The sequence below is a fragment of the Bison bison genome, unplaced genomic scaffold (genome assembly GCF_000754665.1).
Source record: "Bison bison bison isolate TAMUID 2011002044 unplaced genomic scaffold, Bison_UMD1.0 scf7180017864141, whole genome shotgun sequence".
Classification (NCBI taxonomy): domain Eukaryota; kingdom Metazoa; phylum Chordata; class Mammalia; order Artiodactyla; family Bovidae; genus Bison; species Bison bison.
This window is the reverse complement of record NW_011494713.1, coordinates 267,120-282,365: the sequence shown is the minus strand read 5'-3', so window position 1 is coordinate 282,365 and position 15,246 is coordinate 267,120. Positions and strand designations below refer to the sequence as shown.

The 15,246-nt window shown below is 42.0% G+C and overlaps 1 protein-coding gene across 2 annotated transcripts; it reads right to left on the bottom strand.

The window, feature by feature from the left end:
* Positions 1 to 2,585: 2,585 nt before the first annotated feature.
* Positions 2,586 to 13,525, bottom strand: ISCA1 (iron-sulfur cluster assembly 1). Of its 2 annotated transcripts, none has more exons than XM_010840032.1 (4): positions 12,479 to 13,525; positions 8,186 to 8,239; positions 5,516 to 5,621; positions 2,586 to 4,407 (listed from the first exon to the last, which is right to left on the bottom strand). In XM_010840032.1, the coding sequence occupies exons 1-4, from the start codon at positions 12,557 to 12,559 to the stop codon at positions 4,259 to 4,261; spliced, it is 390 nt and encodes a 129-aa protein (XP_010838334.1). In that variant the 5' UTR covers positions 12,560 to 13,525; the 3' UTR covers positions 2,586 to 4,258. The 2 variants fall into 2 exon arrangements, with proteins under 2 accessions (XP_010838334.1, XP_010838335.1); XM_010840033.1 differs by lacking the exon at positions 12,479 to 13,525 and adding an exon at positions 10,998 to 12,018.
* Positions 13,526 to 15,246: the final 1,721 nt, after the last annotated feature.

Here is a 15,246-nt window from a genome sequence, read left to right as displayed (position 1 = left end):
TCACTCCTGACATATGTGGCACACCAGCCTCCTACAAATAGCACAAACTAAGCATCAGTATCGTGTTTGTGTTTATTCCACCCTGAAGCTGTCTCTCTGGCCCGAGGCGTGTCTGTCTGAGGCACAAATGTGATGCTGGTAGTTAAAGACGGTAAAGAGCTTTGCAGGCAGTGAATGTCCTTACAGCTGTTAGATGGCAGGGGAATTACCAGGCGCTTAACATCACAGGCTTCTGCATTTCTTGATCTCAGCCTCCAAAACAAGAAAGGCTGGTTTTTTAAGATATGTCTTGCTGAGTGAAATCTAGGAAGTTCTGGAAACCTAAGGGACATCTGATCTTGCAGGGATTTTTCCAACCCTATTCTACCCTCTCCTCTTTGAGGGGGAAAAAAAAAAAGCCATTCTTGTGGCTCCAAAGATAGAAGGCAGGGCCCACCCTTCATCTCTTGAAATTCCTCAAGGGGTATTTTAGTCACAGTGGCCTGAGCCCCACAGTTAATGTCCCGTATGGAAGACTGACTGGGCTTCTAAACCTGATCTAACCGTGATCAAGCATTGGCTCTGCCTCCCCCTGAAGCTCCCTCCATAGCAGCTGATGGCCTATGTGTCACACAGGGTGCCACCAAGTGACCACACAGGACACCCAGGGGCTGAAGCAGCGCTGGGATGAATAGGATGCAGGACAGACAGGACATGAAACGGCTGTAGGAGTTATTCTGCCAAATAACCATGTGCTTGGTGCTAAGTGAATATCAAAGATGACAGTGCTCCTGAGTTCCACAACCTTTCACTATAGTGCAAGCAACAAACCAAAACCCAGACACCAGCACAAACACTGCTAATGCGATTGGCCAAAAGTCACAAAATGGTAGCCTGCTGGGGTTGGTGTGTTAGGGGAGTCCCTCCCACTTCACCTAAAGCCTTCCTCACGCTGGCTCCACCCTCAGATCTCATTTGGGGTTTGGCAGTAGCTTCCTCCTGCCTTCTTCATGTAGCCTTCTCCAGCTCCACAGGGGAGCCACGGCGACACTTCACAATGTAGTTGTTTTCATGACCCCCTTGGGAAAGCCTTAGTGGCTCCCAGCACCCAAAGAACTGAGTCAGTCCCAGGTCCTGGGCCCACCTGCCCGTCTCCTGCACCTTGTTCCTCATAGTCTTCTAAGTGTCTAGTTTCCTAGCGTGCTTTTAACCCTCTTTTGTTCATTCTCTTCCGTCTTTCCCCTCTAAGACTCAGCTCACACGTCATAACCTCTTAGATACATTTTGAGAAGTGCACCTGCAATCTCGGTTCTTATCACCTGTGAAAAAGTGGAAGTGTTAGTTGCTCAGTCATCTTTGTGACTCCATGGACTACAGCCCGCCAGGCTCCTCTGTCCATGGAATTCTACAGGCGAGAATATTGGAGTGGAAAAAAAAAAAATACTGGAGTGGGTAGCTATTCCCTTCTCTAGGGATCTTCCTGACCTTGAACCCAGGTCACCTGCATGGCAGACAGATTCTTTACTGCCTGAAGTAAAGTGAAATGAAGTCACTCAGTCGTGTCCGACTCTTTGCGAACCCGTGGACTGTAGCCTACCAGGCTTCTCCGTCCATGGGATTCTCCAGGCAAGAATACTGGAGTGGGTTACCATTTCCTTCTTCAGGGGATCTTCCCGACCCAGGGATTGAACCCGGGTCTCCCACATTGGAGGCAGACGCTTTAACCTCTGAGCCACATCCTTAAATAAAAACCTTTTTAGAAGTGCGTCTGCAATCTCAGTTATCATGTGTAGTGTGACCTAACTGTGGGGGACGTGGGGTTGGAGTTAGATTGCTGTGGCTTGCTGTCCTGACTCAACTACTTACCATGTGACCTTAGGTCAACTATCAATATTTTATCCATGCTATACTTCAGTTTCTCATTTATGAAAAAGACAGTCATCAGTTACTTTACTGGGCTGTCGTGAAGAGTATGCTAATCAGAACAGTTCCTGGCATGAAGCAAGTATGGAATAAATACTATTAGCCTTTACCTACCATTTTATTTTACTTACCCTATTCATTGGTGTCTGTCTAATTTGTCAATGCTGAGATCTTTGAGATCAGAGCCTGTCTCTGGTTATCTTTGACGTTTCAGGGATGGGAGAGACCAGGTGCTTACAAATACGCCTGAAGGTAACTGCTAAGCAGCTTTGTGTAGGAGATGAACATAAAGCTCAAGTCACAGAGTTGGAAAAGGCATTCCATATCAGGAGTAATACCACGTGAGAAAGGAAAGAACAAATCTGCATGGGAGGGTGTAGGCAGCAGTTTGGATGAAGCGAACCCTTAGAATGAAATGGGGAAAGACAATGCACGAGAGGCTGAGGATGAGGATGAGGACTCTGGAGCCCAGAGCAGTCTGAAATGGTCTGTCAACAGGCTGCACAAGGAACCCAGCTACTGAAAGAGTGGATGGAACAGAATTGGGTGTGGAAAATCCTGGCGGCAGGGAGACTGGTTAGAAAAATCCAGCATTACCTACTAGTAGCAACGATGGCTCTACTCCCAAATCCTGCTGTCTTAAAAGAAAAGGCAACTTTATGATCACAAAGAGGCTACTTTTTTTTTTTTTTTTTTTTTTTATTGGCAATTCAATCTCTACATATATACAGTATTGCATAAATTATAAGTGGGTTGACAATTATAGTAACAATACAAATTCATAAGCATTTACATAAAGCTGCTGCTCTAGGTTTTGGGGCATCTTGTGCCAGGTACCTTAGTAAATATGTCAAACATAAAGGAACTCGGCTACTTCAATTCATAAGAACAGGCCTTCAAAAGCAGCAAATATGTCATCTCATAGAATACTTAATAAGTCAAATCCAGGAAAATTGATAACTAAAGGACAAAAGGAACATTCTTTAAGAAAGCGTGGCGATAAAAATGTTAGGTTAAAATATTAGGCTTAAACTTTTAGCAACTGGACTTAGGATCCAGAAAGTGTACACATGCTGGGAATTACAAGAAAAGATGCCCGTGTTCTGCTTCACAATCACTACCACATTCCAAAAGAACAATTCTGGGTTGCTACAGTGTCCTCTTCCCTGCTAGTATGAACTACTGTTCCAAGTCTTAGTGAAACAAGATGGTGATTCACATAAATGGGTTTTAAAATAAGACTCTTCTCACCCCAAATAAAATAAAGCTAAATATGCTTTCCAAATTACAAGGAAATCTAATCAAAACGCTGACCAGGTAAAGAAGCCAGATCACCCATTTACCTCCACTGACTGCCTCAGAGCACAGAGCTGGTGTGGCACCTCCAAGACAGGAGATGTAGGTGGTCCCCGCTCTGCCCCAATCCAGCCTGCAGTGTCGGGGGACAAAAGCCCATCAGCATTCTTCTGGTTTTATTCCCCAGGTAAAGAATTGAGTGAATGGGTTAGATGGCTTTTCAGAGAACTTCCTGCTATTTTTTTTTGGCCTTGCCATGCAGCATTTTGGGATCTTATTTCCCTGATCAGGGATGGAACCCATGACCCCTGCAGTGGAAGCGGGGAATCTTCACCACTGGACCACCAGGGAAGTCCCTTAAAGAGACTTTAAGAGAAAGGATCTGAGTCAGCTTGAGGTCTCACCTCTGGGCAGACACTTAAGAGTGGCAAAAGAAATGGACTTAAAAACAGGTGGTGAAGTATCTACCTTCTGATCTCATCACTGGGAACTGTTCAGCACTATAGTTCAAGGAAAGCTTTGTCCACTATTTTAATCTAATGGCTGGGGATGCTACAGGGTGATAAGCAAATGCGGCATCTGACGCTCAAATTCTGGATGAAAAATGTAGGAACACGATGCCAAGTCTGGGTAGGAAAACAGTACACCATCACAGAACACCAGCAGTCTGGACTTCTTGCCTCTGAAGGGAAGTGAAAGATCTACCAAAGCACAGCTGTTAAGAATACGTTTTCTGAAATCCTCCCAGGAAGGCCACTTTCATGGAACCAGTTCTAACAGAAAGGATGCAGGAAGGAGAATTTAACTTTTTCTTTACAGATCAGAAAGATGACCCAAAGAGAGCAATGGATTCTCATTTTCTGTCTCGTATATAGAACAAAAGTATCAATTCTCTGGAATCTAACACACTGGCTTCATTTTCGAATGCATCACTTTATTTTCCTTGGAAGGCAGCCATACATTACACACCTTAATCACGTGACAGTCACATGGTTTCTTCAATAAGCCCCAGAGCTTCCACAGGTCTCCGGCGGCCTACAGCCCGAGCAGTCCTGAGGAGTCAAATGTTAAAGCTTTCTCCACAGCCACATGTTCCTTTGATGTTTGGGTTATTGAACACAAACTCACTGGATAATTTGTCTTCAACATAGTCCATTTCTGTTCCTAACAGTGTTAGCTGTGCTTTCTTCTCGATGAACACTCTGACTCCTGAGGGAGAAGAAAACGTTGAGTCATAGAACATGAGTCATGCCCACCCTGGAACGTGCTGATTCAAAGCACAACTGAACTTTAAATAGTAACCACTAACAGAAGTCAAACAAGATGCTTTTGAATCTGTCTCATTTCCTTTAAGGAATGCAGTGCTCAGTTTCCTGTCTGTCCCCTTTCCTACACAATAATTTATGTCAAAAACAATTGTACTAGGCTAGACAGCTGTACACAAGCAAATTCCATGGCAATTCTATGTAAAACTGAAATTTGCCACATGATGAAAATCTGTATATTCTCAGTAAGAGTGCTGTAAAGATGCAGTCAATAACATTAATGAACATCCTGAAATGACATCTGTGCACACAAAAAACCTCCAAGCCTAGAGAAACACAAAGGACTATGATACAATGGACTGATTTAATAAGATGAAATCAGAGTGATCAGGACAAGTAGTTCTGTTTTTCTACTTACGGATTGGAAAACTGATAATAACATAACTTCCTAGTTACTATGTAGGTGGAGGTAGGTATCCTCATAAATACAAATGGATTAGGAAAGCTTTCTTCCTTACAAGAAACTGAGTCAGATAAAAGATTACAGGATTAAGATACTTTTATGCACTGATTTTAAAATAATATTTACTTATTTGATGTAGATGCTTCACACCAAAGTGGTTGGTTCATTCAAGTGGTTGAAGTTTTATCATCTTAAAATCTTTAGACACACAATGATAACCTTTCATAACTGAAACAAGTAAGTTTATCCAATAATATATCAACTGGTTACTAAGAGGACAGCTCCGGGGTAAACTTGATTGGGTTCAAATGTTCACAAGGCCATTTCCTAGCTGTGTGACCTTACGCAAAGATATTTAACCTCTTAGTGCCTCAGTTTCTTCATCTGCCAAATGGGGGCAATATAGAACTATTTGCATTTAGTTGCTGTGCATAAAACAGTTAACATATGAAAGCTTGTTAAACCACGTCTCCCTCATAGTGAGCATTAGACACCATTCTTACTATTATCATCATTACTCTTCAGGCTTCAGAAGGCTCAACATTTTAGGTAGAACAGAGTGCCCAGAAAAAGTTTGTTTAAAGCTCACCATCTTGAATAACTTCTTCATCAGAGTCTCCTTTTGTCTTTGTATATTCTAAAGTGTAGGAAAGGCCATTACAACCCCTGGTTCGGACACCAACTTTCACACCAACCTGAAAAGGCATTGTAAAAGTAAACTTGGTTTTGAGGTAGCACAGATTAAACAATTATATTAATAAAAGCCCTATCTGATATTCATTTCTTCAAAAGCGAAAGATAAATATTAGATTTCTGTTATAAAATGTCCCTTTAGGAAGCAGAATGAGAAACTAGCATATAAACATCTCAATTATCTACACGTATCACTACAATGCTGGCACGGATCTGAAAAAGAATAAAAACCAATTATATACAAAGAAAAAATACAAAGGGAAAACTGCCCCCCAAAATTACAGTCATTGCTACTATAAAAATGAGCTATGTGTTTCTTCCTGTTTTCTCTCAGCCTACGTCATATAAAACCTAAATTTCTTTTGGCTACATCATACAGCTCGTAGGATCTTACTTCCTTGACCAGGGACTGAACCTGCCCCCTTGGCGGTGAAAGCCCAAGGTCCTAATCAATGGACTTCCAGGGCATTCCCCAAGCATAGCTTTTATTAGGAGTAGAAATAAAAAAGTTTACTCTCTGTTTTTTCCACTTAAAACATTTCCCCATGTAATTAACTTGCATAATTACCATTTGCAATTAATGCCTTTATAATATTCCACTATACCTAAACCCAAGTTTACTACTTAACGATTACTATTAGCCATTTAGTCTGGGAATAACCATTTTTAAGGGAAGAATTTTAATCCAAAAAGGAATAATCACCTTTGCTTTTTTTAAAGGAAAAAAATATCCAATAGCAGAGATGACTATCTAAGAAAATTGGACTTTCTCAAAAATGTTTTTGCTCCACGCTCCCAGAAGTTTCCCTACAGGTTCACCAAGGTTCATAGGCCGTCACCTGGCAATCTCATTTTGCCTCTACGTGACATGGGGCCGTAATTCTGTAAACATTCTCGACTACCAGAAAGCAAAAGATTGCAGTCAACACAGACACAGGAAATTTAAAAAGTGATCAAAGAGCACTTTTAAAATACTAATGTCTGCGTCTGTGTAATTTTCTAACATTTCCCCAATTTCTATTCTGGGGTCCCATCTTCTTTTTCATGTGTGTATATAGCATTATCATAAGAAGTATCATTTTAGTAAGCTCATCTTGTTTCCCTGAAAAGCAGTAACATGTGCTTGCTCCAGTAAAGTAACTATAACGTGGGAAGACAGCTGGTGAAGAGCGTGAGTTAGATGCTAAGCCATCTGGGGGTTCTGAGGAACCGGAGCACTCAGAGCACTCTCTTCTGTCCTCAAACAAGGAGACAGTAGTCTTACCACACTTTCAGAGGACAGCTTTGAGAATCTGTGAGGAAATTCCACATACTCAACATGATAAATAATAAACTGCCTGACTGAAATTCTGGAGCACATGTCATAAATATTTAACTTAGCTTTTATCTTTACAACAGGAAGACTCACAGTAGCAGGAAGTTCAACTATCAGGAATAGACTCAGGCACTTTAGGTAACTGGAGTTTGGAAAAGGAAGTGCTTACGCCACAAGTAACACCTGATGAAGCGCCTGGTCAACCCTTTTCACATCGTGAACAAACATGCCTCAACACTACAAAGCAAAATTGTGTCAACTTGTCAATTTATGCTCTGGTCTTTAGTCTACCCAAACTGAGTTGGAACACTGATACACTTTAGATTTAATAATTCTTAGGAGGAACATGCTAGAACTCCCATTATACCATAACACAGATTGTGCAAAAGAACCCAGAAATTACTCTGTTGTCTAATCACCAAATATTGATTGTTTTGGAAGTCATTTACATATCCCTTAGATAATTAATGATGCACTAAGATGATATGCACACCCCTTGTTGAACAATTCTACATCTAAGAATATAGTCGACATAGATGAACTAAGCTACGCCTACAGGTCTAGAGCAATGGCATGCTACAGACAGTAAATACATGCTGAATAATATTTGTGGCAGCATCGAAAGAGAACAACCCCAAAGACCTTTTATATGAGAGCCTGGCTACATAAACTTGTTCAGTGGAATATACTAGTCTATGCAGCCATGAAAAAGCATGAGGACCTTACATAAGGACAGGGAAGGATGTTCACACTATATTATCAGGGGCAAAGCAAAACGTTACCACAGCCTGCATGGTATGTTTTCACCCAGGTAGGAAAAGAGACACACATGCAAACGTAAAAAGCAAAGCCCAGGCTGGTGGTTCCCCTCAGGGAATTACTCTGACAGAGGCGAGAGATGCTGCTAAACATCCTGCAATTCACTCTCAACAAAGAACTACCCAGTCCAAGACATCACCGGTGCTGAGGCTGAGAAACCCTGGTCGAGGTATAAATAAACTACAGATGTCTCTGCAAGGACACGAGGAGGCTGCCTCTTTGAAGGGAGAGTGAACAAAGAATGTGGGGTGAGAGAGTGACTTCCTTTTCATAACAACCTGTGTTATTTGCATTTAACAATCACGAGCATATTTCACTTTTTAAATAAAAACCCCTAATTAATGAAAGTATACTGTTTATCACAAGATAAACATATTGTGGAAACACAACTTCAATTTGTTAGGAAATATTTGTCTGATTGGTTTTACTTACATGTTCAGGCTTATCTTTAAGAAGTTGTTTTATCTTGTTTACTGCTGAAGGTGTCTGAAAAAAGAAAAGGTTATCAAGTTGTTAGTTACAAATTTTTCGTTCTTCAAAGCATTGTATTTCCTAGGCTTTAAGAATTCAGGACTAATCTTTAACAAATTCATGGGATGAATTTATGTTCCATTCTTGCCAAAGTACCTTTTGGATTTTATGGAGGCATATGAACTCTACTCAATTAAAAGCACTTTAAAATTAAAAAAAAAATATATCTACTAGCAACATCCTCTTCATCCCTCCTTCCTCTACTCTGGTCAAGGAGGGGCTCCCGTCATAATCTCTATGGTACTATCTACTTAGATCACAAACTTAATTTTTCTGGTCAGCATATACTTTGTATCCCTACATTATGCTCAGCAAAAGGCACACTGCCTGACACCCAGAAGGCACTCAACACTCTGTGAGTGACATCAAGCACTGCACTGGGAGAGGCAACTTTCAGGCATTTTCCCTGTTGGTCATTATTAACTCTGTTGCTCATTCTGCTTACCCTAAACCTATTCAGAGCCAACAAATGCATACTTAAGAGAAAAAAGTAACATAGAGTAATAACACATCAAATAACACAGAGTGTGCCTCTCATGCCAATCCCACCAAATGTTCAGATTCCTAAATCAGCATCTCGGATATCTAAACGACCAGAACTACACTAGTCAAAGATACAAAGAAGGACACATAAGAGTTTTCAGGAGAAATGCTGTTTAACTGAGTCTAGTTTTCTCAAAATAAAATGTCTCGATGTACTTACTACATGTGTATAGATAAACTTCCTTGAGGAAAAAGCTTTTCCAGGGAGAAAGCCTGTCCCAGGGCATTCTTAGTCTACTTCTTAGCTGTGTCTTAGCTCAGTACTTGGCTTAAACAGGGATAAAAGTCCCTCTTCCTCAGGATTCTTGTGAAAAGTAAATGAGCAAATTAATGAAGAGCATCTAGAACAGTGCCCGGAACGTAAGCCAGCTGTTACTACAACGATGAGAGTATGTCATCATGAAGAGGCATCTTTCCTACTTTTTGTTTTACTAGCTCCTCCAGCTGGCAATGCTGTGCTGGCTCTCTAATTTCTATACATGCATTTCCCTGGTTATTAAATTGAGTGGACATTATGACCATCACTGGGGCCGTAACTCATGCCTGTGCTGGGGGAGCGGACTCCACGGATGGCCCGGGTACGCTCTTTCACTCCGTCTTGTGGGGGCTTGGCCAGAAATGAAGATGCTGAAGCAGAGTCTGGGCCCAAGAAAAGTCATGAAACCAATTTAGAAGGTTGAGACTGGCATTAAAAAATCAACCCTCTCCCTCCCCACCAAAATAGAAGATAAATCAATGCACTGAACTTGATTCAGTTTGTGAAACTTTGACTTCGGTTATTAATACATGCTGTGTACATATTTCTTACTGTGCATCATTGAAAAAAAAAGTTAAATGAATCACAGTGGGTTAAGGTTTTAAAAGGCCATTTCCCACGGTTCTGTCAGAACAGGAGCCAACAGAGCAACAACTTGGAATGGGATGGTGGTCGGGGAAAGGAGGAAATGCTGAAGGATTATGGATTTTTTTTTTTTTTTTGAGATTACAGTATGTCAGCTTCAAATAGTTACAGAAATATTAGTGAAAAAAATTTTAAGTGCTTATTTACCCTTCTAAATGACTGCCAGTAAAAACTAGCTTTCCAAAATTTCCCGGTCAAATTTCCCTTGTGAGAGAAATTAACCTAATTACTATCAAATTACAATCAACAGATTTTCAGTAAATTAAAAAATACATGTCACAGCCACCGGAAAATATTTGCTGCAAGTCCAACCTGATGTGGAACCTTGGTTTATAGCTGGTGGCTCGGAGGTGTGCCGCTGTGTGATATAAGATCGGGGCATGCACGCTACGCTGCTCCTACACCCCCTGGTGTTTCTTTTCATCCCAACCAGAGACTGGACCTGGGCCAGTCTCTGGCAGTGAAAGCAACAAACCCTGACCACTGGACAACCAGGGAACTCCTGAGCCCTATAACTGTCTAACTTGTCTAATTTGCCTTTACAAAAGTAACATGTTTCCTTTTTTTTTCAACTCCTGGTAGAAAACACTTAAGCAACCAAACAAAAACAATTTAGAGAGAGTGGTTCACTTATCACAAAGTGGTTGATGTTCAACATCTCATACTGAAAGGAGCTTGAGGGAAAAATAACCTGTGTTGGGGAACTGTCATTACAGGAATCAAAACGTGTCTTCACTGTCTAGTGTCAGGCAGAAACCAAACGTACCCCCTTGGGAGGAGTGCTATTAATGAGGATGGATAACCTTGCTGAATACTCAATTCAGGGGAAAGAATCTTCCAAGAGATAGATTTTCAGAACAAGTCAGAACGACTGAACAGGAAACATTTGGGACCTAAGATCCTTCCAGGAAATAATATAAAAACTTCAAAACAACATGCTGCATGCCTAATGGCTCTCCAACTTCAACATACTCCCCCAAACAATTCAGAAACCCACATCTGTCCAAGAAATTTATGTATAATTAATGAGTCTAATTCACCTGAGATTTGGTCAGTGAATTAAAATTTAAGCAGCCCCAGAAACTCAATGAAATATAATGATGTCTTTCATACGTGTATCACAGAACAACACATTCTTTCAAGTGAGAGTATCTTTGAGTGAGACATTTTGGCCTTAAAAAAATAAGAGTTCCAGTCTGTTTTTGTTGCCGAAATTACGGGAAAAAGCACTGTAGATGAAAAAACTTTAACTACTTCATAGCAACATACTTTTACTTTATCCAATGCCATAGGGTTTCTATTCCTTGTAGCAGAAACTTTCCATCCTCAATACTGTATTTCCTTAGTCATTCCCCAGGCAATTTTCATTTTTTGCTGTTTAAGGAAACAAGATTAAAACCCAAAGTTAACTCCATGATTATGTATACTAAATATGAGCCAACAGCTACAACCTATTTTAGTTTCATAATAAATCTGACATTTTACAGTTTAAAAGATGGCAGATAAGGAGTAGCCAGTGAATATTACAGTATACTCTGTTTAATTCATTCTTTAACAGCTATGGCATTATGGTGCTGTTTCCCTTTTGCCTTTTACTATTTCTGTGTCTGCAGGTAATCATTGTATCTATTCACAATTTGTAGCCTACTTTTGAAAGTTTAACATGCTTCTTATTTGACACACAGTATAATAACATACATATATTCACTGTTTGCTGAGTACTTTCCAGATGCTTAATGGTTTATATACATCATCATTCTGTGATTTAGGTATTAAAGATTAAATATTCAAAAAGTTGCACAGGACTACCAAGTCAAAGAATGAAGAATTATGACTCCCAAACCTTTAAAAAAAAAATCATGATTTACAATCATGATTTACCTATCTACCAACAGGATTCACTCTAATGTAACTGACCTTTCATTGTTAGATATTCAGGCTACTTCCAATTGTTTCCTGTGTAATACCCCTTAAACTATCTCCATATACAAATCCCACAGCTTGGTCACTGTTCCAAAGGACTTCTGGGCTAGTTCTTCAGTGAACACTTCCTTGAGCCCCAGTGTATTTCACTTATATTGTCTCCATACCCTTCTCAACCAGGTGCAGCTAAAAATTAAGCCTTAAGACACTCACTGTATATAATAAATCAACTTCTCTCCGGTGCATCAGGAATGATGCTGGCTATGTGCCATTAATCTTTACAGCTTTAGCTGAGCTTTAGGCCAGCTGTGGGTATATTTCTAACAGCAAATTAGGGCTGCAATGATTCTAATTTGTATAATGGAATTAAAGGGCTCTGCCAGCAGTGGGGGTTTCCCAGGTGGCACTAGTGGTGAAGAGCCTGCCTGCCAACGGAGGAGATGTAAGACACGTGGGTTCCATCCCTGGGTTGGGAAGATCCCCTGGAGGAGGGCATGGCAACCTGCTCTAGTATTCTTGCCTGGAGAATCCCATGGACAGAGGAGCCTGGCGGACTACAGTTCATAGGGTCGCAGAGAGTCAGTCACGACTGAAGTGACTGAGCATGTATGCATGCCAACAGTGGAATGTTAAATCTTCAAATTCTTTGGTTAGCCAGAGTAAAATTACTCTGGCTCCTGTATGATCAATACCATTCATCAATTCCTGGGTCTGCAGGGAAGTAGGGGAAGGGGACGTCATCCGCCCTGGATGTTCTCTGCAGGTATCAAGGGTACTGCCTTTGATGTGGTGGGTTGAAATCTTACGGTATTCTATCAAGGACCTACCTTGGGCTGCATAAAAGTGCCTGGGACTAGTCTTTTAAGTCTCTCTTTCCAGCAAACGGCCAACTTCTCCTGGATTAACATCAGTTACTGCTGATAATTTGGTGCTGAAAACACGGAATCATATTTCTTGCTGACAGGTATAGCACTTCTCCAAGGTTGCAATACATCTAATTCTTGTCAAAATATATCTATGTCAAAGCTTATGTATTTAGCTAACATTTCTCTCTTCTTACCAGTTTTATTATCTCATTAAATTTGCTCTCATCTCTCTTCACTCATTAGTCCTTTGATGATTTCACCCCTTTTGCACTTAAATGAACATGGTGGTGTTAAATGTTTGCAAACACTTGAAAATTAGGCAGATATCAATACATGTGGTTAAAGCCAGTGTGTTAAGACTAGGCAACACATGCCAGGATTAAAATGACTGCAAGCCTGCTACCACAGACCTCTGGTGGAAAGCAACAGGAGTGTGTTCTGGCACCAGCTAAGATCACAGGGAAAGGGACTGAAGTGTACTAGAGAGTTAAGTCGGATAAATTCACACAATAGACTCCTGCATGCTAACTGGAAATGTTGATATAAGTAAGGCAACACAGAGTCCTTGTGAACTGAGCACTGATATGATAAAGCAGTGCTGGTGACAGAATTGGCCTGGTAAGCTAGAACAAGTAATCGGGTATAAAGGAGCAAGCATGGATTGAGAGCTCAGGTCTGAGAAAGTGAGCTAGGTTATCATTCCCAGTCATTTCTAGAGGTGCCAAAGGCCTGGCCCATGACTGTGTCCCAGGAGGGTGGGAAATGTAGGTCTTAGACTTAATGGTGTATCCTTCAGAAATGAAAATGGGCTTGGTGGCACAGAAAAAAGGAATGCAGAATACAGGATCACCTCCTTATGGACCTAAAACAGTGACCCATTATGAAAACAAATTCTCCCACCTGATTGTGACTTTATTCTGTTTCGCTAAATCCTAATTTTCCGGCAGCAAGCCTTATGGCATTCAGTTCAGTCGCTCAGTCGTGTCCAACTCTTTGCGACCCCATGAACTGCAGCACGCCAGGCCTCCCTGTCCATCACCATCTCCCGGAGTTCACTAAGACTCACGTCCATCGAGTCGGTGATGCCATCCAGCCATCTCATCCTCTGTCATCCCCTCTTCCTCCTGCCCCTAATCCCTCCCAGCATCAGAGTCTTTTTCCAATGAGTCAACTCTTCACACGAGGTGGCCAAAGTACTGGAGTTTCAGCTTTAGCATTATTCCTTCCAAAGAACACCCAGGGCTGATTTCCTTTAGAATGGACTGGTTGGATCTCCTTGTAGTCCAAGGGACTCTCAAGAGTCTCCTCCAACACCAGAGTTCAAAAGCATCAATTCTTCGGCGCTCAGCTTTCTTCACAGTCCAACTCTCACATCCATACATGACCACTGGAAAAACCATAGCCTTGCCTAGATGGACCTTGGTTGGCAAAGTAATGTCTCTGCTTTTCAATATGCTATCTAGGTTGGTCATAACTTTTCTTCTAAGGAGTAAGCGTGTTTTAATTTCATGGCCGCAGTCACCATCTGCAGTGATTGTGGAGCCCCCCCGCCCCCCGCCCCCAAAAAGTCTGACACTGTTTCCACATCTATTTCCCATGAAGTGACGGGACCAGATACCATAATCATTGTTCTCTGAATGTTGAGCTTTAAGCCAACTTTTTCACTCTCTTCTTTCATCAAGAGGCTTTTTAGTTCCTCTTCATTTTCTGCCATAAGGGTAGTGTCATCTGCATATCTGAGGTTATTGATGGCATTAGATTGAACGAAATCCATGATTCATTTTCATCTTTTTCCCCCCGTCTTCAGGAAATGCTTGCGCAAAGGTTTCTTAACCAAGAGTCGTGTGTGAGAAGAACGCTGATTGTAAGTTTTCTTATGAAATTAATCTTTTAAAACTGCAAATAGTGACTGCTTAATGGGCAGAGGGTTTTCCTTTGGGGCCAGGTGTGTGTAGCAACTACAGTTCCATAACACTGTGAATGTATTAAACGTCACCGAATAGAACGTTTAAGAATGGTTAATCTTCTGTGACTTTTCCCTCAGTTAAAAACAAAACAAAACTGGGCAGTACGAGGAACCAGCATGCACAGTTAATCCTGTTAAGGAGCTACAGCACGTACTCTGGTCCCCTTTGAGTGTGTTTGACCTTTCACCCTGAGTACGTTGTAAACTCACTCAGGATAGAAATGTAGCCTTCTTTCTTCTTTGTCAGAGTCACTACGGCCTAGGACTGCTGGAAGCGCAGAGTATCTCAAAGCCTCTTCCACCTCAGACATCAGGAAGCAACCCTTTGTGCACTGCAGCTTTGATCTTCGCAAGGGGGGTGGTGGGCTTTGTTTGTGCTCTCACGGCCCTCGCGCACACCACTGAGGTCCTCCGGCTGGGCTCGACTCGGCTCCTTCATAAGGGCCTCAAGCTGGTTCATTCACCCGTTACGCCTGGAACCTGGCACATCAACCTCTAAACCACCCACGATCCCCAGCACTGCAGCCCCTACGCGGCCCCAGGGTCCCGGAAAGCCGCGCTGGACTGCCGGGGGCCACGCTCACAACGCCCCTCCCCCCTCCGCACGCTACAGCGCGCGGCCTGCTGGGAAACGTAGTTCCTGGGCCCAGGTTCCCGGAGCCGCGCCCGCCCGCGCTTGTTTATCTCAGCAGCAGGGGCGAGCAGGCGGTGAGGGCGATGCGGCGGCTGCGGAACGGGTCTAGGGCGCAGTCGTCGGGCCGTG